At 40.2% G+C, this 24,812-nt stretch overlaps 1 protein-coding gene across 1 annotated transcript; it reads right to left on the bottom strand.

Moving 5' to 3' along the window:
* Window positions 1-7,577: 7,577 nt before the first annotated feature.
* Window positions 7,578-8,288, bottom strand: CLDN14 (claudin 14). The gene has a single exon (XM_024209179.2). It carries the CDS (start codon window positions 8,286-8,288, stop codon window positions 7,578-7,580), a length of 711 nt encoding a protein of 236 aa, XP_024064947.2.
* Window positions 8,289-24,812: the final 16,524 nt, after the last annotated feature.

Raw genomic sequence — 24,812 nt, 5'->3', positions numbered from 1 at the left:
TTATGAATATATTAAAAAGAACTGGGCCCAGTACAGACCCCTGGGGGACACCACTATTTACTTCTCTCCATTTTGAAAACTGACCATTTATTCCTACCCTTTGTTTTTCCTATCTTTTAACCAGTTACCAATCCGTGAGAGGACCTTCCCCCTTATCCCATGACAGTTTATTTGCTTGAGAGCCTTTGATGAGGGTGTCAAGGCTGGATCCCCACTTTGAACTTTAGGGTTCAAATGTAGGGGCCTGCATGAAAACTTCTAAGCTTATCTACCAGCTTAGCTTTGGTCCGCTGCCAACATCACAAGAGTTCCCTCCCTGGGAAGCCTTGAGAAACCTTTCACCAATTCCCTGGTGAACACAGATCCAAACTCCCTTGGATCTTAAAACAAGGAGAAATTAACCATTCCCCCTCCTTCCTCCCACCCTCCTTTCACCAACTCCTGGTGAATACAGATCCAAACCCCCTTGGATCTTAAAACAAGGAGAAATCAATCTGGTCTTTAAAAAAGAAGGCTTTTAATTAAAGAAAAAGGTAAAAATCATCTCTGTAAAATCAGTATGGAAAATACTTTACAGGGTAATCAAACTTAAAGAGCTCAGAGGACCCCCCTCTGTCTTAGGTTCAAAGTACAGCAAACAAAGATACACACTCTGGTAAAAAGGTACATTTACAAGTTGAGAAAACAAAGTAAATCTAAGACGCCTTGCCTGTCTTTTACTTACTAGTTTGAAATAGGAGAGACTTGTTTAGAAAGATGGGGAGAACCTGGATTGATGTCTGGTCCCTCTCAGTCCCAAGAGCGAACCACCCTTAAAACAAAGAGCACACACAAAAGCCTTTCCCCCCCCAAGATTTGAAAGTATCTTGCCCCCTTATTGGTCCTTCGGGTCAGGTGTCAGCCAGGTTACCCGAGCTTCTTAACCCTTTACAGGTAAAAGGATTTGGAGTCTCTGTACACAGAGAGCTGTTACCCTTCCCTTTATAGTTATGACAGAGGGACCTTGTCAAAGGCTTTCTGAAAATCTAAGTACACTATATCCACTGGATCCCCCTTGTCCACATGCTTGTTGATGCCCTCAAAAATTCTAGTAGATTGGTGAGGCATGATTTTCTTTTACAAAAACCATGTTGACTCTTCCCCCAACAAATTATGTTCATCTATGTGTCTGACAATTTTGTTCTTTACTATAGTTTCAACCAGTTTGCCCGGTACTGAAGTCAGGCTTACCGGCCTGTAATTGCCGGGATCACTTCTGGAGCCCTTTTTAAAATTTGCATCACATTCGCTATCCTCCAGTCATTTGGTACAGAAGCTGATTTAAATGATAGGTTATAGACTACAGTTAGTAGGTATGCAATTTCACATTTGAGTTCCTTCAGAACTCTTGGGTAAATACCATCTGGTTCCGGTGACATTTTACTGTTTAGTTTATCAATTTGTTCCTAAATCTCCTCTAATGACACCTCAATCTGGGACAGTTCTTCAGATTTGTCACCTAAAAAGAATGGCTCAGGTTTGGGAATCTGCCTCACATCCTCAGCTGTGAAGACCGATGCAAAGAATTCATTTAGTTTCTCTGCAATGACCTTATCGTCCTTGAGTGCTCCTTTAGCATCTCGATCATCCAGTGGCCCCGCTGGTTGTTTAGCAGGCTTCCTGCTTCTGATGTACACCTCTACCCCGATATAATGCGACCCGCTATAACACGAATTCTGATATAACGCAGTAAAGCAGTGTCCCGGAGGGCGGGGCTGTGCACTCCGGCGGATCAAAGCAAGTTCGATATAACGCGGTTTCACCTATAACGCGGTAAGATTTTTTTGGCTCCCGAGGACAGCGTTATATCAGGGGTAGAGGTGTACTTAAAATTTTTTTTGCTATTACTTTTTGAGTCTTTTGGCTATCTGTTCTTCACATTCTTTTTTGGCCTTCCTAATTATATTTTTATGCTTCATTTGCCAGAGTTTATGCTCCTTTATATTTTCCTCACTAGGATTTAACTTCCACTTTTTAAAGGATACCTTTTTGCCTCTGACTGCTTCTTTTACTTGTTGTTTAGCCACGGTGGCACTTTTTTGATTCTCTTACTATGTTTTTTTAATTTGGGGTATACATTTAAGTTGAGCCTCTATTATGGTGTCTTTAAAAAGTTTCCACGCAGCTTGCAGGGATTTCACTTTTTGCGCTGTAGCTTTTAATTTCTGTTTAACTAACCTCCTCATTTTTGTGTAGTTCCCCTTTCTGAAATTAAATGCTACAGTGTTGGACTGCTGAAGTGTTTTCCCCGCCACAGGGATGTTAAATTTAATTATATTATGGTCACTATTACGAAGCGGTCCAGCTATATTCACCTCTTGGACCAGATCCTGTGCTCCACTTAGGACTAAATCAAGAATTGCCTCTCCTCTTGTGGGTTCCAGGACTAGCTGCTCCAAGAAGAAGTAATTTAAGATGTCAAGAAGGGATAGGTGTGGGGATTTGAAGGGGCACCCCCTGCCCCAGGGTTACGGCAGGGAGAGAGGACTCCCCCAGCCCTCTCCCCCTGCAGCAGCCCTGGAGCTGGGAGAGACAGGCATCTTTCCCCGCAACAGCCCCGGAGCTGGGTGGAGTCCTCTCTCCCCGCAGCAGCCCCGGAGCTAGGAGAGTCTCTCCCTGCTGCAGCCCCGGGGTTGGGGGAGCAGCATCTCCCCCACCAGCACCCCCTACCTCATCCCACTGCCATCTTCCAGGCTCACCTGTGGCTACGCCCTCTGTGCAGTGTGCACGCCTGCGCAGCTCTGCTAATTTGCGGCCCTTGGTAGGCTCTTGTGCAGCCGCACACCTTAGAGAGAACACAGCATGCAGGTGATTTAGACACAGAACTTCCATAAATTTTAATCCACTGCTGTGAAGAATCCCAACTACTGGTTATTACACATGTATCTAATTATAGGAATGTTTCTGTAGCTTCTGTTTTTAAACTAACAAAACTTCTAGGCCACTGAATTTAGCATTTTCTTGTCTTGTTATCAGCTAACTCAATCCCCATATTTTCTCTGAATTTTCTCATAGACTCAATGTTATTATTATAATTTTATTTTATTATTTATTTGTATGTATTATCCAGAAGGTCAGACTAGATTATCATAATGGTCCCTTCTGGCATTAAAATCTATGACTCTTAGTGGCTCTAGGTTCTTGGAAGCCTTCAAGCAACTCACACTTTCAATCAAGTTTCCTGTAAGTAAGGAGGGTCTCAGGTTAGGTTTCTGTGCCATCATCAAGCAACCCTTTGAGGCCCGTTAAAGTAGCTTCTCTTTATTTTCTTGTCAGTCAAATCCCTTTCTTGGTGATTATCACCTCTTACTAGGACTGTCAGTGAATTAGGAATATGTCTTGCAAGGAGCTATTCTTAGACCTTTTTCCAGATACAAGAATTGTATAGACAGCACCTGAATCTTCACCCAAGGATAGGGTGACCAGATGTCCCGATTTTATAGGGACAGTCCCGATTTTGGGGTCTTTTTCTTATATAGGCTCCCATTCCCCCCCACCCCCTGTCCCGATTTTTCACATTTGCTGTCTGGTCACCCTACCCAAGGACTGTTCTCCCTTCCACATCAATCAGGAGATCAAAATAGGATTTAAATAGTGCATAGCCCTTATGTTTAGGTTGAAATTTGACAAGTTTATTTTCAGCTGGGGAGTACCTTTTTAGGGAAAGTTTGAGCCCAATTGGTTTAGCCTTTCTCAAGAACAATGGATCAAAGCAGGGCTCTACACTCCTGTGAGTGCAGGTGCATAGGGAGGAAGGCTGTTTAGCACATAATGGAACTGGTTTTCCAATTTTCATTTTTAAAAACTTAGGAAATTGCAAACAAAAACTATATTAAAAGAACGTTCAGTTTGCAAAGCGAAGCACTCAAAAAGAAATGGCCCTCTTTTGCTCATGCATTGTAGTTTAACGTTCAGTACTGTTTCTTAATCAATATACCATAATACATTGCCATTCTTCTTTATAAGACCACAGAAACATGTTTGTGGCACGCTGTAGTAGTGATTACTACCATACTATTTCTGTAATTTTGAGTGCTTCACCATGCAACCTTATTGTTCTTTTAGGACAAATTAGTAAACATATTTAGAGGTTAATTGTAGCTTTGCATCAGTCACCATTTGTGGTCAGCATGTTTTTGTGCTGCCCAAGCAAAAGACCAGGAAGCATATTATGACTTGGAGACTTATGATCTGCCCTACTGGTTTCTCCCAGCCCTTTACCTGACACAAGTACATCTTTCTCATGGCAGTGCAGCTGCACGGGCTGGAGCATTGCGGGAGGAGCCAAGGTACCACAGATTTCCACTCTCTCCCTGCCCACCAATTTGGGTTGGGAATATAGTGGCCCCACAAAATGTGTTCCTCCCTCTGGGCCGTGACCCAAAGAGGCATATCACAATCGTGTGAATCATCCCACAGGTTTCAGTAATGCCAGTTGTGTCACATTTCTTCTCATGAGCATTTCTAATTCCTCTTGTAATTTCAGTTTCTAGCATTGGCATAGAGGCAGTGAACATTTGGCTTCTCTTCAGGTCCCTTGTCATCTTGATTTAATTTTCCTGTGACACCTTCCATTTGATACACTATCTTTGTCCCCTCAACACTGACCCTCGCTATAGTTTAATGCCTTCCAGACTAGTCTATCTTCGCCGTCACCCAGAAGATTTGTTCCCCTACTACTGAGATTGAGGCCGTCCAAAGTGTACAGCTCCTTTTTTTCATAAAAAGTAGCCCAGTGTTCCATGAAACCAAACCCCCCACTTTATATCATTTACCAGGAGATCCCACTGAAGACAATGAGACTTACTTCTTTAAGGCTATTGGGAATTCGCTCGGCTGCTAAGGTCTTAGAGCAGTGCATCATTTTACATGTCATGGGACCAAATTCTTCCCTTGTCTGTGTACGTACAACTGTTGTTCAATTCAGTGGGAGCCCTTTGTGCACAACTGAGGGCAGAATTTGCCCCAATAATATGTGTTGCAACAGCTTGACATAATAGAAGGGTGAGTTATAATTAAAGGCAGCATGAATTCAAATTTAGTATTTATTTATATTTTCCTTTATCAATTGAAATCAGACCTTCTATATTATTTGTATAAATAGGAATATCTTTTTAAAACAATAGTAAAAAAAAAAGAGGGGGGGAGGGGGAATTCATCCCATTAGCATGGAATGAGATCCATTGGCCCATAACACACTGTGAAATAAACCATTCCACTCTTTTTATTGCCATCAGAGCAGTTCCAGACTTTTTGCCAGGAGTTTACAAACTGTTCTTACTACTGACACACATTCCATTTGGCTGGGAATTTGTGCAGTAAAAATAGTACTACACATTAGTATTCCCACTGCACAAGCATCTTGGCAAGTGGAATAATTTATCAGTATGTAGTAAGCATACTACATAGCTCATTTCCTGTACTTGGACTTGTATTCATGACTGCACAAAACCCCCTTGCTCAAGGTTGATATCATAATTTCTTGGCTGGACCCATTGTAATGTGCATACAGTAAAATCTCCATAAAAAAAATCTTTATGAAGCTACCTCCTGTCTTAAAAGACCATCCCAAAGAATCCCCTAATGTACTAAGCACAATTCTGCTCCACCTGTTAGAAAACCACCTGTGTCAAACAAACAGTTTTTCTCTGTCCCTGGTGTGGTTACTTAAGATAGGTTTGTTGTAATAACAAAGTCCCTCTACAAAGCCTGGGTTTTACATAATATACAATACCTACAGTAGGGAAAGCTGAGTGCATTAACCATGTATGAAAATACGATTTAAAAAAAAAACAACAAATGGATGTTTGGCCAGCAAGGCTATCTAATATCAATTTGAAAGATAAAGTTATTAGTTTTACCAATCAAGTGTCTGTTTAAAATAATAATGATGATAATAAATTGTACCTCTGCTGAAAACGTCCATGTCAAGTTTCAAGCCAAATGTGAATAAAAATGGCTGATCAGCCTCTTTAAAAAAAATGGGTTATAGTGAAAACACTGGAAACGTTGACAGAATCTGATGTTGCATCTGATGAAGTGGGTTTTAGCCCATGAAATCTTATGCCCAAATAAATTTGTTAGTCTCTAAAGTGCCACAAGGACTCCGCATTGTTGTTTTTTAGAATCTGAGCTGTGGAGGTGCTGCCAGGTGACACTAATTACAAACAGGCTTTTTGCCAAGTGAAGTGCAGCAAGTTCAGTTGACTCTCAGGTGTGGAGAGTGTTTTTCTTAACCCTATTAGCTGTTAGTCTGTTGGCCCATATGTTGCCCAAGTGGGGTTAACAGAAATCTACTGCTTTTATTCTTTGTGACAGTTTTGTACTGTGCATTACATGTTGTGTTGGCCTTTATTACAATATAATGAGGACAGACATTTTTATTTGCATGTATTGTGGCATAATTTCATTTTACCACGATTTTAAATGTAAATTGCTTTCAACCAGCGTTTTGGCCTGACTCTGTCCAGCAAGTGTCACAATCAATGGTACAATCCATATTTTTTGGAATTGGACATATCCCTATATGTTTTGGAAGTTGACTTGATACGTGCTTTCTTTGTCAAGGCCTGATCAAAATCCCACTGAAGTAAATGGAAACAACTCCTGTTGACTTCAGTGAGCTTTCAGTCAGGCCCCAACTACAATAAAGTAATATAACTGAGAGACTAAAAAATTAATACCTTTGATTACTCTTTGAAATTTCTGGGACAAGATAATAAAAGTTGTTATTGTAATCAAGATAATAAATAGCATTGTACTGTGGTAGATTCTGACATTTGAATATTTGTTTTCATTCTGAATCAAAACAAAAAGTCAAAATGTTGAAATTTTTCTTGGAACAGAAATTCCAAGCAATTTTGATTAGGAAACATCAGAATGTTTTGTTTCAATAATGTTGAATTGTTTCATTTTGACAGTGTCCTAATATTTTGTTTGGATAAGGTCAAAACATTATAACGCAATATCAAATATAGCTATATATGAAATATAATCTTATAATATCATAGTTTAATGTGTTAATATATAACCAACAAAATGATAAAATCAAACCTAAATGTTTTGATGTTTTTGAAATGAAATGAGAAAGTTGAAAGAATAATTTAGTCCAAATCAACGTTACCCTGAAATGTTTTGCTGTACATGAAACATTACTTTTCAATGGAAAATTGTTCAATTGAAAAAATTTCAACCAGCTCTACTGTTAACCGTTTATTGTTTGTGAAAGCAGGTTTTAGTATTAGAAACTGGATAAAAATAAAAACGTTACTTTTAATCAGAACTGACCACATCCACAGCTTAAGCTTAAGTTGACCTCACATAGGGAGAAATTTGCAGCCTCTGGAATACTACAAATTTCTTTTCTTTTCTTTTTTCCAGTTTCAAAGCAAACAATTTCATGTTGTTTCACTGCATAAATACACAATGGTAAACTTTGTATCAAAACTCTCATAAATTATAAGTGTTCTTTAGCTTAGTTTTATGTCATACACATCCATTATAGAGCAGTTCTGACTCACAGGTGAATCTTAAGGAACTCACACATAGTCATTTAATCTGTAGCCACTCTGTGAAACAGAGGTCAGAGAAGGCGCATGGTTTCCCTTGTAGGCAGTTGGTGGTCTATATGAGGGAGCAGCCCTTGTTGTGCTCCTTGGTTGTGGCTGGTAAGGTAGGTTGTTCCCAGTACTCTGGCATGATGTACACAGTAGAGCTCCGCCAAGTATAGTCAAAGATGCAGAGAAAAAACCGAGGTAAAGAGCTTGCCCTATCTCATACTTCATCCCGTTGGGAAGCACGGGGTTGTAAAAATCTGTAACCACATCATTAGTAGTCCAAGAAACAGGAACCAGGCATATGAGACCAGCCAGGATGAAAAAGATTCCACCAGAGACAGCGAGAGAATTTTTGGCAGAGGCCCCTTTGACACATTGAGTGCAATGCATGCCAATAACAGACACCACACATGCCAGTGTGGAAATAACACAGGAAATCACCATCATGGCACGAGCTGCTTGAAGGTCCTGAGGCAGTGCAAGCTGAGACCGATGGACCTGGCACTGGTAGATGCCAGTGCTATGCCAGACACACTCCATCCAGAGCCCTTTCATATATGCCACAGCTGTTATAATATTGGTGCCTACGTGTGCCGTCCTCCACCAGTGAGGCAGAATAGTAGCAATTAAGGTTCCAATTAGACCAAAGAGACTTAGTAAGAAGCCCAGTAACTGAATAGCCATGCTTGCCATGTTAATGTTTGTCCTAATTATTCCATTTAATAATGTATCTCTGGTTGGCTTCCTTCTGAAAACACAAGCTTTTCCTGGGAGATATGCAGCAGTTTTACTCTGACACCTTCTGGACTCCTAATAAAAGGTAATTGAGGAAAAAGAAGTTAAATATTACCTAAATGCATTATTTTTCTAACCAGTAAGATGCATTTCAAGTGCAATTAGCATAGTTATGGCAGTTAATGATAGTGGAAGCAGTGGGAAAGTAAGCTTCCCTCTTCACTTATGTAAACAGGCTTCCATGGCCTGTTGGGAAAAAAATTACAGCAAATTATGAAATTGAAAAAATATTTTAAAATAAAATATTCTTCTTCCCAACAGACTCCTCAGAGAAACATGACTTCCTTTCTAAAGTAGAAAATTAACAAGTGTTAACACTTGAATTTATAAAGCAGACACCTGAAAGCTACTTTACATGATGAAAACATTCCGAAGCTCATAGCAGGACTACAAAAACAATAAGGGTATATTTGCTCAAACTAGAGAGCAGAGAGAGTGATTTAAAATCTGTGGAAGAGGATAACAAGTATTGGATTAAAGTTTCCTTCCCTATCCTAGTTGCCAGTATTTCTTGAGGTTTTATTTTAATAAAGCAACTCAAAGAGGAATAACTTTCATTAGTCCCTATGGAGACTCAGTTTATGACTTCAGTTTGTGGACTCCATGACAGCATGTTAAACCAGATGTGCATCACCGCATCTTCTGAGGAGCAATGCCTCGCCATTTCAGAAGAATATCTCATAACAAATTCTAACATAAAAAGCCCTTGCAAGAAATAGGAACTCTTCCTTCTGTATAAATCTTAGTTACAGTTATCTATACTAGATTGCTGCCTTGCAAGGTCAGTGTTATCTGTGGGGGCAAAATCTTTCTATGTTAATATATAAAGTACTCATGCATCAAAGTTCAGCTAGGAACTCAGAAACAGAAGCAAATTTACATCCCAGTCCTGCAAAGATTTATGCACCGGCTGAACTCGTATTTAAAAGTAAGAATGTGCATAAGTATTTGGGGGACTGGGCCTGAAAGGGTACATGCACACAAAAAAATGATGGGTCAGACTAGTGACCAAAGTATACAGGACTCTGAAGACTCTTTGGTATAAAGGAATAACCGTGCTTTAACATGGCTTTTGTGGTCACGGCAGAGCTCTGGGAGAAAGCTCTCCCAGCACTCTAAAAAAACCACCTCCACAAGAGGCATAGCTCCCAGCGCTGGGAGCGCGGCTCCCAGCACTGAGGCACTGTCTACACTGGTGCTATACAGCGCTAAAACTTGCTGCGCTCAGGGGTGTTTTTTCACACCCCCGAGTGAGAAAGTTGCAGCGCTGTAAATTGGCAGTGTAGACAAGCCCAGAGAATCAAAAAATCAGTGCTGATTTGCACCCCATCCACTCAAACAAAAGGTGGGATTAAGTGGTTTAGGGAAGCACAAAGGTTACAACAATGAAGAATGAGACAAGGTGGATGAGGTCTGGGTTGAAGAAGAGCTCTGTGGAGACCTCTTTTTCCCAACAGAAGTTGGTCCAATAAAAGATATTACTTCACCCATCTTATCTCTCTAATGTCCTGGGACCGACACGGCGACAACAACACTGCAAACAACAATGAAGAATGTGAGATGAACTCATGGTTATACATGTTAGTTCTTTTTTTTAAATTTTTAGTTTATATATTAATCCATAGATACAGAGTGGGAATGAGGGTGATATTAATTGACATCAGTGGAAAGTTAACTGGCAAATATAGCTTGATGGCTTGAATATAAAAGCAAAACCAAAGAAGAGCAAAACAAAAAAAATAGCTTTGTTTTTGCTTGACTACTTTTAAGAAGGTGTTTTACTGTTTGTAACTTCTATTATGGCTGTATGACCTTTCAGCTCCACTGTGCCTATTTTTTAAATGACAATCGACTGTTTTATGTTGTTGCTGAGTAATCTTCTTGATTGACAGATAATGATAAAAGTCTCAACATTTTGTTTAGAAACTCCCCTCAGCATTGTTCCTGCTGAACATTTCTGCATCTCGCTACACGGTGTCCGGTGGGAGCACGCCACAGATTTCTTTCTCTCTGTCACAGCTGACTGGATGTAATGTGCCATAACAGGACATAATCCAGGGTAAAGCAGAGCATGTAGCAAGTCATAGGAACAAACAAAATGGAAATCTCCAGTAATACAAAATACTTTTTGTTACCACAGCTTGTTCAGGCAAGAAAAACTTAAATGCCGTATTTCGAATTTTTCTTTCTGTGCAATATTCTATTATTTCTATCCATTCATTTTTTTCTATAATTCTTATTGTAGTTCCTGAGAATTCCACCTACATTAAAGAATTAATCTTCAGAACACCCCTATGGGGTCAGGAAGTGTTGTTATCTCCATTTTTAGATGGAGGACTGAGGCACAAAGGGGCTAAGCGACTTACCCAAGGTCACACAGGCAGGCCGTGGCAGATCTGGAAATGGAGCTCAGGTCTCCTGCCTCCTAGTCAGTTCCTTAGATGCAACACCATCCTTCAGTCTCAGTTTCATGGTTATCCGGTTTCTCCCTTGACCCCATTTGGTATTATTTACCTATGCATGTATAAAGGTTGAACCCCTGATTATAATCCATCTAATTAATCAATGAACACATTATAGCTGTATATTGAGCACCATTTGCAAGTCCACTTTAGATTACTTCTGGATGTTTGCAAAAGGTTTTCAAGGTCAGGCATTAAGGCTTTGCTGTTAATCCCAAAGAGAACGGGATATAAAAGTTAAATGTGATTTACACCATTAGTCACAGGAAATGGACTTCCAGATTTAATGGAGGTCAAAATACTCAGGCTTGGCAGCAGCTATTTTTAGAAATCATTAAGGTGTTATTTTTAAACCTTAGCTCTTAAGGTCTTTTTAATTTAGGAAACTGGCCTTAATTAGCCCCACTTGCTTGACGTCATGTTTTCCATGTTCTGTGTTTAGCTGCGGCCAGCTGCTACCAGTGTTAAGTAATGCTTAACTACTGTAGAACAACTTTGCACTCTCTACTTTTGTGGCAAAAATAACTGTAAATTAACACATTTTATCTCAAAGAACATCAATCATTTTGTTAAAATACCTTAACCTACGGCTTTGTTTCTAACGGATTACCCTATGAACATGGCCACCAGCACTAGAGCTGTGCCCTGTTGTGAATGGCTGAATGAATAGTGCAGTCAATGGCTTGCAGATGGGCCCAGGTTACATGCTAGAGGATAGGCGAAGCCATCCACTCTACACTGATCTTGGTTCTCATCATTGTAAGAAAATGCAAATGAGATGTAGACTTAACAGGCCAGAGAAGCAATCCAACCTGTGAAGAAAGCTCATTTTAGCTGGCACTGTTATTTTGTGGTATTTCATTAAGTGATATGGTTCCATAACTCTAAGCAGGCCCTGCACTGCGGCCCAGAATTAAACAAGGTGAGGGAGAAGCAGGACAGCCTGCACAGCATTCAGGTTGAGTTTTCACAACTCAGCCCATCCGCAAACCAAAAGGTTGTAAAAAGTAATGTGAAAATCTGTGAAGAGCAGCTGTGAAAAACGTGTTTTCTGTGCCAGCTCATGCCATCTTTATTTAATAAGTAAAATGGTAGGAAAGCCAGCTTTTCCATGTAACCTTTTATGTTGTCTAATACCTGTGTGGTATAGGAATAGCTATATAGCACTCACTATACATAGGATACATCTTTTGGTTTGTATCCCCTGTATCATACTACAGCTGTATTAGTTTTGGGAGACCTGTCTCCAAAATAGGCTCCAATTAAGCAGTAGAAACTAATGTTTCTAATCTGGGTATTTACCCAGAATTAAAAGATAGATGCAGGTTTCACTGATGTCTCTTTCATTGTTTCTCATTTTACTATTTCTCTACCCATATCAATCTCATCCTTTCATGGCTGTTCTTTTACAAGTGCTTTCTCCAGACCCATAAAATGCCCCATTCTTACGCTGACTGTAACTGCGGTGATTCTCATCCCTCTTTTCTTCTGCTGCTCTTGATAAAGTTCTGCCAGTGGAATTTTTAATCCAATAATTCCTTTCTCTCCCTCTACATCCTTACTTAACTCTGTTTTCATTTCAACCCCTCAAATTCCTCTTAACTTCTCTTAATAACACTGAAAATCTGATAAAATAACATTAGGGCTCAGATTATTTTGTCTTTTGTTGTTTTTCTCTTCTCACGAGTAAACTAAAAGACCACATTCAAAAGTGTGCTCATGAAAGTGAAATGCTGAAAATTCTTGCCAGAACAAGGACATAGTGATGCCAACCAGAATGCAAGTCAGTATTCACCAATCCTGATCTATAACACAACAACCCTATTATTTCTGGGCCTCTGTGAGCAATGATGCTAAAGTATGTGGTGGGGTTTTTGTTTGTTTTTTATTTGGGCAAATATCCATTAGTATGTAGGATCAAAACCATGAAATTATTACATTCCATTTGTGCCTTCTCTTGGAATTTGAACTCAGGACTTCACAAGTGTATTAACCCACTGCTCCATATAGTGTCCCTTTATTTCCTTGTGTGTCTCTAAAAATTAATTGATTTTCCTTTTCATTACTATCTAGCAAAGGCTAAATAAACTATGTATAATCTTCTTTCCTTTTGTACTCTATATACATTTAAGTTACATAATTAGAAACACAGTATGATATGTAAAGGGGAATTTATTTTATAACTGGTATCACTTCTTTCTCTCACTTCTTCTCAGTACAGGTCCAGGACTTGATGCTAGTCAGATCTGAGATGCATTGGCAAGAACTGTATGAGGAAGCTCGCACAAGGTCTAGCTGCAGAAGGTCTGTTTCACTGATATTTTGTCCTGGTCTACATAGATTATTATACCACTCTCATCATCATACTGTTTTAGCACCTTCCAGTAGTTCATAAAGTGACATGAATAATATCAGTTACGTGGGATATTCATCTCTCAATTTCACATGCAACAAATTCCCTGTATAGAGTACTCCAGCATCCCTCGATTATCTGCTTTTTACCCCAATGCTAATTGCAAAGAATTTCCCTCCAGTGGACAAGAAGAGGGCTGAATGCAGCTACTTCTGTAGCCTGTCAGTGCTGCTGTATGCACAGCACCATGAGGATACTAGACAAAAGGGGTCCTCCTTGTCGGGGCCGGCTCCAGGGTTTTTGCCGCCCCAAGCAAAAAAAAAAAAAAAAGCTGGAGTGCCGCTGCCGAAGCAATCAATCAATCAATAAAATGGAGTGCGGCCCTGTCATAACTATAAAGGGAAGGGTAACAGCTCTCTGTGTACAGAGACTCCAAATCCTTTTACCTGTAAAGGGTTAAGAAGCTCGGGTAACCTGGCTGACACCTGACCCCAAGGACCAATAAGGAGACAAGATACTTTCAAATCTTGGGGGTGGGGGGGAAAGCTTTTGTGTGTGCTCTTTGTTTTAAGGGGTTGTTCGCTCTTGGGACTGAGAGGGACCAGACATCAATCCAGGTTCTCCCCATCTTTCTAAACAAGTCTCTCCTATTTCAAACTTGTAAGTAAAAAGACAGGCAAGGCGTCTTAGATTTACTTTGTTTTCTCAACTTGTAAATGTACCTTTTACCAGAGTGTTTATCTTTGTTTTGCTGTACTTTGAACCTAAGACAGAGGGGGGTCCTCTGAGCTCTTTAAGTTTGATTACCCTGTAAAGTTATTTTCCATACTGATTTTACAGAGATGATTTTTACCTTTTTCTTTAATTAAAAGCCTTCTTTTTTAAGAACCAGATTGATTTCTCCTTGTTTTAAGATCCCAGGGGGTTTGGATCTGTATTCACCAGGAGTTGGTGAAAGGAGGGTGGGAGGAAGGAGGGGGGATGGTTAATTTCTCCTTGTTTTAAGATCCAAGGGGGTTTGGATCTGTGTTCACCAGGGAATTGGTGAAAGGTTTCTCAAGGCTTCCCAGGGAGGGAGTTCTTGTGATGGTGGCAGCGGACCAAAGCTAAGCTGGTAGATAAGCTTAGGAGTCCTCATGCAGGCCCCCACTCTTGTACCCTAAAGTTCAAAGTGGGGATACAGCCTTGACAGGCCCCTTGAAAAGTGCCTAGAGCCACCCCTGCTCCTTGTCCCCTGCCTTGCACCTTGTACAGTGACTTAGACCACTGCAATTCAAGCGCTCAGTAGCAGGAGTAAGTCTCTGCCATACTGGTTTGGTAACATTTTCTACCCACTTTGTACTCACTTTGCACATGTGTGACTATCTACAGTACTTTCAAGTTGCAACACAGTAGAGAATCAGGAGCAATGTGCTCCCTTTTCTAGGCCCCAGTTCAGCAGGCTACTTAAGCATGTGTTAACAGTAAGCATGTGAATAGTCCCACATGAGGTGAATAGGACTATTCATATGCTTAAAGTTAGGCTTGTGCTTAAGGGCTTGTCTATACTTGAAATGCTACAGTGGCACAGCTGTAGCCCTTCAGTATAGACCCTGCCTATGCCGACGGCAGGGGTTCTCTCATTGGTGTAGGTAATCCACCTCCCTGAGAGGTGGTAACGAGGTTCATGAAAGAATTCTTCCGTCAACCTAGTGCTGTCTACACCAGGGGTGTGGTCAGTTTAACTATGTCACTCGGGGAGTGGATTTGTAGCTGGGTCGATCTAACTTTTTAGTGTAGACCAGGCCTGAGTACTGGCTGAATTGGGGCCTTAGGGTCTGAGCATATAATGTCTTTGTATGAGCAGAGTAAGGGACCACATTCCTAAATGTTGATCCCCTGTGTTTCAGGCAGTGGCGGATTAGCCACTGGGCCAATGGGACCTGTGCCTGGGGGCCCCAGAAAAATGGGCACCCTGAGCCGCTCCGCGTGCCTGCCTGGCGCTCCTGCCAGGAACGGGGTCAGGGCATGGGGGCTTGCCCCATTCCGCCCGCCCAGCACTCCTGCCGGGCCGCTGGGGGAATCCCGCACACCCCCACCCCACTCTCCAGCAGGAGCTCCGGGATAGGGGGGCAGGGCAGGGCAAGCCCCTGTGCCCAACCCCATTTCCCCAGCAGGAGCGCAGGGAGAGGAGGGGACCCCACTTGCTCTGGCCCAGGGCCCCATAAAAGCTTAATCCACTTCTGGTTTCAGGTCACCATCATGCACTTGGTTGTGTGTGTGTGTGTGTGTGTGTGTGTGTGTGTGTAAAATGCTGGCTTACAAGGCGTAGAGCAAACATCTAGTCTTTTTTTTTTTTTTTTTTAAGAAAAGCTTAGGAGATCAATATAATTTTGAAAGGCACTTTGTGTCCAACTCTGATCTTTCAACCACTCTACCCCACTCTCCTCTCCAGAGTAACAGTCCTAAAACCAATGCCGACATTGAGTACTTTAGCACTGCTGCTGCACTGACAAATGCCTGACAAGAACATTAACTCCAGTTCAGAATGAAGAAACTGTCCAGAATACATCAATATTCATTGTATTCTTATACGTGTAGTGTTACAAATACCTACTTGATTTTTTGTGAATTTGTTCTTTCATATATCTATTTTGGCTACCAATATGGTTAGCTGTCAATTATACTTGTGTTCAAATAACAGTGGTTACTCCTGAATTTCATTTTTTGTCACATAGACGGATTATATGTAAGCTGTAAACCAAATTCTGAAGACTTTGAAATGCTCTTGGATGGGTTCCATATTTTTCCATCATAGAAATATCCAAGGTTAACTTTTTAAAATGACATAAAAACATCCTCTGTCTCCTGCCCCACTTTAAATAAAGCATTCTGCTTTGACATAAATAAGATAAGTGATGGATACCACTGGAAAATGCATAAAGAAAAAGGATCAATGACCAGGACTGCAAATGGAATGAATCATTTTGGAAGGTGCTGTATGGAAACACGATGAAGGGACACCCAAAAGACTACATTTTCAAACCTTGGCACCTAGGCCAAAATTTTTACAAGTAACTAGTGTTTCAAGTCTCAGATTTTGGGAGTGTGATGCTGGCAGGCCAGGTGCCAGCTCATGCCAAAGTCCCCATGTCTCAACTGGACACAGGCAGTTACATAGCTGTAATCTGACTGGCTCACTTGTGGATTAATATTGATAAAGTAGGTATTAGAATTATAAGAAAGTATTTAGACTCTGCTGAATGCTTGTGAGCTGTCCATGCATTAATCTGACTTGTAATATCTGTGCACCATATGGTAATGTAATATTTGAGCGGGCATATTGTGAATGTATCCATTGCCATACAGGAGAGGGGCATTAGTTGGTGTGAAGAGCTGCTTTTCTACACAACTTGTATTCCCCTGCCGAAAGAGAAGACCCATTGATACCAGACAGGCTATCGGTGGATCTTGCAACTGAAAACTCTCTGCATCTGGGTTGAGGAATTGTCAACAACAGGACTAAAGACTCTTATTGTTGTTCTGCTCTCCTCCCTTTGAAAATGAGTCTGCAAGTGGACTCCTCCCATCAGCTGAGTTTGCAGCTCAATGCACATGGCAGGAGTGGACCACACACAAAGGAACTAAGGATCTCTATTCTGCTCAGGGGAGGGTGGCAAGGTGATTCTAGGCATAAGCAAGAGATCACTAGCTGCTTAGCCTGGGTTAGCACTAAAGGATGAATAGAACTTGCTGATTATAGAAGCCTATATTACCTTTTGAAACCTAAGACTGTAACTCATTCACGTGACTATGTGTGCTTGCTTTAACCATGTAAATAACACTTTAATTTCCTTTTCCTATTTAATATGTCTTCATATAGTTTACTGGAGGATTGACTCCAAGCATTGTTTCTAGTATGAGACCTAAAGCGTGATTGACCTGGGGTAAGTGACTGGGCCTTTGGGATTAGGAGTACCGTGAACATTGCTGTGATTCTTGAGGTAAGGGTCCATCTGTCAGAGATATGCTCACCTGAGTGTCCGGACAGACCGGAGTACCCAAGGGGACTGTCTGTGAGTTCGTGTTTAGAATGTTGATGTGCCTATGGAGTTTGCACATGGTGCAGTTGGTTGGTGAAATCTAAGTTTAGAACTCACAACCAATTTGGGGTTTGTGCCCTGGTTTTTAACAGTCTACCCTGAGGTTGGTACTCATGCTCTTGCATCACCGTTGGGAGTGTCACAAGGTACTCAAATTGAGATACCTTAAAATGCTCAACATTCACCCTTGAAAGTCAGATCCCTTTAAGGTGCCACAATTTGGGTATTGAAAAAATGAGACATTTAAAATCACTGGTCACTTTTGTAAATTTAGGCCGTAGGTTCCACCTGCAAGATTTGTGCACAGAAAAATCATATTAACCTAAACAGATAAATGCCTGCAGAAAGAGGCATCTGTGTATGCAGTTATCTGTGTGGCACATACACAAATGGCCCTTTGCACAAGCAAACTGTAGGGCTTTTCCACTCAAATATTGGTGAATACAGTCAAGGTGACCAGTGTTGAGTGTCAACATCCATAATATACGATAGAGACATGAGTGAGTAGAATATGAGGAATAATGTTTTTACAGGACTCACTTCATGCCCTGAGGTGCTTTATTCCTTCCTTCAGATATTATAATATGAATGTCTTAAAAAGAGCATTCTATTTTATTAAGGCTCATAACCATAATATCTAAGGGCCTTTCAATAGTGCGTGAAGAAACATGACTACACATCTATCATCTGTTGTTTGTTCTCTCATCCTCTCCCTCAGGGGAGAAGTGTGTGCAGTGGAGTGTCTTATTTTGGAAGGGTGTTTTGTTATTTTTGTGGTTGTTTTAATATACACATTCCTTTGTATTTATGTTAGAGAAGGCCAGGATAAAGAAATTCTCCTTTCACTTGCAGCAGAAGGACGTGAGGTTTGATGGTCCTTAGTTCCTGTGGGAGTTCATTCCATAGTCTGACTGGCTCCTGAGAAAGCTCTGTCTCCTGCACAGATGATACCCTGGATACAACAAAAATGTTGTACCTGGTGTTGACTATGACCTTGCAAAAATCCATGAGTGTTACTGTGCAATCTTAGTTTGGCCCCTTTGTGCATAGGCATTTCCATGCAGCCTGTAATTACATCATCATGTACTATTTTTTTTCAGCACGACTCCTCCCTCATTCAATACACAGGATGAACAATGTTCAGGGAGTGAATCAGGGTTGTGTAGTGAAATAGCCTGTTGTCTGTAGGATCCATGCCTCATTTGTTGCAGAAGTTGAAAGGTGTGTAGGGAATGAGGCAGGGGATTGCAGAAAAAGAGAGGATGGTCTTGTGATTAGGGCAGTTGAATGCTGCCCCAGAGAATTCGATTCTAGAAATACCTGCCTCTGCCAGAGAGTTCCTATGTGATAATATTGGGCAAGTCACATAAACCAACATTTTTACAGGTGGCCACTGTCTGTTCCTCATTTGCAGGAGTGTTGAGGATTCACAGCTGCAACTGAAGTCAATAGGAAAACTTTTCTGGCCATATAAAATACTGTGAAATGCTAAGAACTCTGAAAAATCAGGCCCTATGCTTCTCAGGTTGGACACCAAAAATTAGTTGACTCTTTAAACAATTTTGGCCTTATCCTCTGTGCCTCAGTTCTCCATGTGTGAACTGGGGATAATTTTAAGGCTGTTTTGAAGATAAATTCATCAATGTTTGTGAAGCACTAAGCTATTACAAAGAGAATATAATGGAAATGGCCACGAGGAAATTTTAAAAAACAAACCTTATGGCTTTGGATGGTGTGAAGTAAATAATGAATGTGCACACTGAATGATGAAGATAAAAAGAAACTGTCCACCCTGTGCACTGAATAAGCCAGCAGTTCTGTGGAAAAAATAGTATGTGATCATGTAATTAAAGAATGCATTAATGCATATGCACAAGGGGGCCAAATTAAGGTTGCACCGGCATCCTTAATGTAGAGTATTTTTCGCTTTTGAGTGCTTGACTTTGCAAATGTAACGTGGTTTTTGGATGTTATATATTAAAATATATTAAAATATTAATTTAAATAATAAACTGAGGGCTCAGATTGCATTTAGGATCCAGCTTGCAGCATAGGATGGTGTAGAGCAGGGCCAGCCCAACAGGAGCTTCTGGAAGCATTCTGCCTCAGGCAATCATAATGCCTCCAGGAGTGCATCACCCCTGCTTCATCCTTATACAGGATGCAGTATATCCCCCTCATATTCCTGAGTCGGACCAGTTCTGCCCCTCCTTGCCCCCTGGGGGGATAGTAGTAGCCATAATGCAAGCCATAGTTCATTCTGGTTCTGGGGAGCTCAAGGGCCGCATTGTACCTGGCATCTCTGCAGGAGTACACATGGAGGGAGTGAAAGTTCTCTGTGGTAGGCCTGGGCATCCTCATACCTTTAATGTTCATTTAAAATACATAAAGAAAGAAAGAAGCAATGTAATAAAAGATCATTTCAGAATTTATTTCAATTACAATACAGACCACACAGTGCACAGTGCTCACTTTATATTATTATTTTTATTATAAATATTTGCACTGTAAAAATGATAAACAAAAGAAATAGTATTTTTCAATTCACCTCATACAAGTACTGTAGTGCACTCTCTTTATCGTGGAAAATAAAAAGGACATGCATCCATGCTGATGACTCTCGTTTAAAAGAAATGCATTAATTAAATTTGTGACTTGGGGGAGAATTGTATGTCTCCTGCTCTGTTTTACCTGCATTCTGTCACATATTTCATGTTATAGCAGTCTCGGATGATGACCCAGCACATGTTGTTCATTTTAAGAACACTTTCACTGCAGATTTGACAAAAACACAAAGAAGATACCAATGTGAGATTTCTAAAGATAGCTACGTCACTCAATCCAAGATTTAAGAATTTGAAGTGTCTTCCATAATCTGAGAGGGATGAGGTGTGGGGCATGTTTTCAGCAGTCTTAAAAGAGCAATACTCTGATGCAGAAACTACAGAACCCAAACCACCAAAAAAGAAAATCAGTCTTCTGTGGTGGCATCTGACTCAGATGATGAAAATGAAGGTGCGTCAGTCTGCACTGCTTTGGATCATTATCGAACAGAACCCACTATCAGCATGGAGGCATGTCCTCTGGAATGGTGGCCGAAGCATGAAGGGGCACATGAATGTTTAGCGTATCTGGCACGTAAATATCTTGCAATGTGTTGCCGGATACAGAAGTGCCATGCAAATGCCTGTTTTCACTGTCAGGTGACATTGTAAATAAGAAGCGGGCAGCATCATCTCCCATAAATGTAAACAAACTTGTTTGTCTTAGCAATTGGCTGAACAAGAAGTAGGACTGAGTTGACTTGTAGGCTCTAAAATTTTATATTGTTTTGTTTTTGAGTGCAGTTATGTAACAAAAAAAATCTACATTTGTAAGTTGTACTTTCACGATAGAGATTGCACTACAGTATGTGTATGAGGTGAACTGAAAAATACTGTTTCTTTCGTTTATCTTTTTTACAGTGCAAATGTTTGTAATCAAAAATATAATATAAAGTGAGTACTGTATGCTTTGTATTCTGTATTGTAATTGAAATCAATATATTTGAAAATGTAGAAAAGATCCAAAATATTTAAATAAATACTATTCTATTATTGTTTAACAGCATGATTAAAGCTGTAATTAATTGTGATTTTTTAAAATTTCACAACTAATTGTGATAAATTTTTTAATTGTTTAACAGATCTCATTGTCAGTTGTTTCCTCCACAGATAGCAATCCTTTTTCCTCTGTACATCCTGTCCATATCTCGATTGATATTCATTACTCTGTTAATCACCAGGAGCTTTCTTGTTTGAGTGTAAAATATTTTCTTCTTCATTTGATTCCACTTGATTACTCCCACAATGTACCATGCTACTGATATTGCCCACATATTAATGGCTTGGATAAAATTATCTGAGATGAGTTTTACCTTATTCGTTCGTAATAATCTCTTCTCACTTCTTTTTTGAGTTCCTTATGTTGTAACTCTGACAGTTCCCCAATTCTAAGATATTTATGCAAGTCATGCTGAGAGAGATCTTGGATAGTGCCTTCATTAACTTGTATGCCATGTGGTTGTACCAGTTTGCCCCTCATCACAGACATGGATGCACATTTAGCCAAGTCAACCTGTAGCTTTATATCTTCACCAAACTTTTCTGCATGTCATCAATCTCTGTATCCCATTTTGTGACCATCCATAGAGTTTCAAATCATCCATATCATTATTATTTATTTTTCTGTAATTTTGCTTGCCACTGTACAGACATAACAAAAAGATGATCTCTATCCCAAACAGCTCACAGTGTCACATCTTCACTGCTTTTGCTCTGTTGCCTGGCAGACCCATAAAGCCTGATTTTTAATCTCACTTATGATGGTGTAAATCAGGAGTAACTCTGCTGAAGTGCATGATGTAAAAATAGTATGAGTAGGGTGCCAACCCTCCAATATTGTCCCAGAGTCTCCAGGAATCATGTGAGAAAATATCCAGGAAAATGTCCAACCAAAATTGGCAACCCTCTATAAGACCAGAATCAGGCCTACAGATTTAAAGATGTTTTTTTGCCATTATCAGTCCACATAAGGTACTTTAGGATTAGGGTGACCAGACGTCCCAGTAAAATTGGGACTGTCCCGATATTTAGGCGTTTGTCCCACGTCCCGACCAATATTTGGTCGGGGCGCAATTTGTCCTGATATTTCGCACTCCTGGTTTGTTTTTGGTTTTTTTTGCTCCGCCAGTGGGACTCCATTTTTTTTTTTTTTTTTTTGCTCCTCCAGCGGCACTCCCCCCCCCCCCATCCCCATGTGTCCTGATATTTTCTTCATCCCATCTGGTCACCTTACTTAGGGCCTCACAACACACTTAAGATGATCCTATGGAAGTTTTATAACCCCATAACTACATACCAACATGAATGCTGTTGCTCTTTATTCCTATGCTAATGGAATTCCGTTGCTGTTAACAAACAAGTTTACAGCTGTGTTACATGCCGCTCAGGCCATATTTAACTTTCTACACAATTTCTGTGATACTTAATCGAATCCAAATAGCTTGTGGAAGTATTGAGTTCAAGGTGTCGTCATTCCCTTGTCCTGTGCATGAATGGTACTTTTCACTACCATACTTAGCTCTTTATTTGTTTTGACTGCTATCTGTTTGGTTCTGAATTAAATTCTTTCCACATCCTTGACACTTTCATTTATCTTTCAGCATAAGCTAGAATAAATAACGTCATCTGCCACAAGTTCATTCGTCTTCCCTATAACCCTCACAGAGCTCTGTAATTATTTAACTACTTAAAACTTTCACACTCTTACAACTCATAAAATAGTTACTTAATTCTTGATATTTTCTCCCCAGCTGTGATGATTTAATCGAGCTCGGGTTTTTAAAAAGTCAGCCAGGAAATTCCCACTGAGCAATACAGCTCATTTATAAGGATCAGCATTTCTACAATACCGAGTCTGCACTGCACTCTCCATCTGTCTTATCTAAACACTACCATCACACCATATTTAGGTTTTCATGGTAAGTGAAACCATGACACACAGATCTGAGGAAAGCTGTACATCTGGCCTGGAAACATCATTCTGTATTTTAAACATTTTGCAAAACAGCTCTATGTGATTAATTCAGGTAGAGCCCATTTGTTCTGGAGGCTTAACTAGCTTGCCAGCAAGGGAAGCACTGTGGTTTCTTCACCACAAGAGTTCCTATTTCTCAAAAAAGCTTGGGAGAACATTCACTAACCAAAGAAATCACAAGCTTTCACAAACCCCTTACAAGGGTTTTGATATGAGGTATCTTATTTTTTTTTATAATAGAGGGTGAAATTCACCTCTGTGCCCAGGGATAAATATCACCCCCAAATGATAATACTAAGCAAAAAAAAAAAAAAAGGTGAAGTTAATCTTGCACAATCAAGCCCTCTAAACTCAAAAGTTGGGAAATTCCAATGACTGCAAACATTAAACATCCTCTATATTTATGGTATCTGTTAACAGGAATAGAAAATACTCCCACTACATATGTTTACCATTGCTGAATTAATTTTGAAGGAGAAACAGTAAGTTTTTAAATGTCTAGACTTTTATGAGTGCTTGATTTTGCAACCTTACCATTGTTTTAAAACTAACATTGGATACAATTTTCAAAAGATTCAAAAGTTTCTGAAAATTTTACCCCTTTGATTTTTCTTGAGGATGAGCAGATGGCAACTATTTTATTATTTGTTCTTCTTGGGTGAAAATCACCCTTCTGCAGAGGGGTAGCACTAGACCTAACTATATACCACTTAAACAGGGATTAAATGGTGAATACAATTTCTGCTGGCTTTCTGCGGTGGGGTGAATTTCACTTCTTATGAGCTATATGTGAAACCTGAAATCAAACTTAGAGCCATCCAGTGTCCTTGATCCATGCATGCAATTCTGATGAACATCAGTTTGGCATGACCCTTCATAAAGCTCACTGTAGTTATTTCCTTTTCCTGGGACTTATTGCCCCCTTCCCTTTTAAAACCATAGCAAGATGCTATCAAGCACTATATACCTGCATATACTAACTTAGTTTTGCTAAAATTAAATGGTACATGATCCCTCTCTTAAAGCAAATGTAGTAACGGCAGTAAATCACCTGTCTGAATATGACTGGGACAGTTGCTACAGGAAGCCAATAACACTTTAAGGGGGTTTGTATTAAATAAAGGGAAAGCTTTTGTGTGACAAAGAACACATACCCTTGTAAAAGCAAAGGTCTTCCAAAGGGCTTAGTACAGTACATGAGAAAATTATTCACACTGTTACTAGCTCAGTCTGCAAAAATATATACAATGACAGGGGTATTTATTTAATTTGGAAAGTATTGGGTGACATAGGTTCGTTTCCTTAGAATACATGTCTCCCCAAACCATATGCCAATGTCTTTTCATGAGCTGATGAATGTATCTGGTTTAGGTGATGAAAGGAACAGGAGACACTTTTACTGGGTTCCACAGAATGGGAAATATGGTTTAATACGTTTATTTTTCATTCGTTTAAGTGCAGTCCGGTTGACTGCTACAGATGCCTCTGTAAATATCTGCAAAGGAGGAACCTTTCGGGAATGAGAGGCTACTGATATACTGTGCCCAGCAGCCAGAGCCAATAGAAATATACCCAATGTTCTGTATGTCTGTTTTCATTTCTTTCTTGTTCCAGTGAAGCAGTGGATTTTTTTTCTTCAAGTCTGGAGGTAAGAAGTGCCAGTGCTCAGTTTGAGCGCATTGCAGCTTTACAGAGAATTTATGCTCACATGGAGCTGTGCCCTAAGTTGTCTGAAAAATCTAAAAGGTAGCTCATGATCCTGAGACCCTTCCTACACTCAGGAAGAATGGTGGGGGAATAACCTTCTTCACTCTTCTCTCCACAGCTTCTCTCTCACTAACTTTGCTTCAGGAAACAGCAGCAAGAACGTTTAGGTGACGTTGTTTGTTCCAAAGGGAGGAACAAGCAAAACAAACTAGCTGTTGTGGAGAACTTTCCACATTCTAGT

The sequence above is a fragment of the Terrapene carolina genome, unplaced genomic scaffold, assembly GCF_002925995.2.
Source record: "Terrapene carolina triunguis isolate 2854851 unplaced genomic scaffold, T_m_triunguis-2.0 Scaffold30, whole genome shotgun sequence".
Taxonomy (NCBI): domain Eukaryota; kingdom Metazoa; phylum Chordata; order Testudines; family Emydidae; genus Terrapene; species Terrapene triunguis.
This window is presented reverse-complemented; position numbering and strand designations above follow the sequence as displayed.

Excerpts from the sequence above, each read along its gene's own strand:
- CLDN14 (XM_024209179.2), bottom strand. The coding sequence starts at position 8,288 with ATGGCAAGCATGGCTATTCAGTTACTGGGCTTCTTACTAAGTCTCTTT.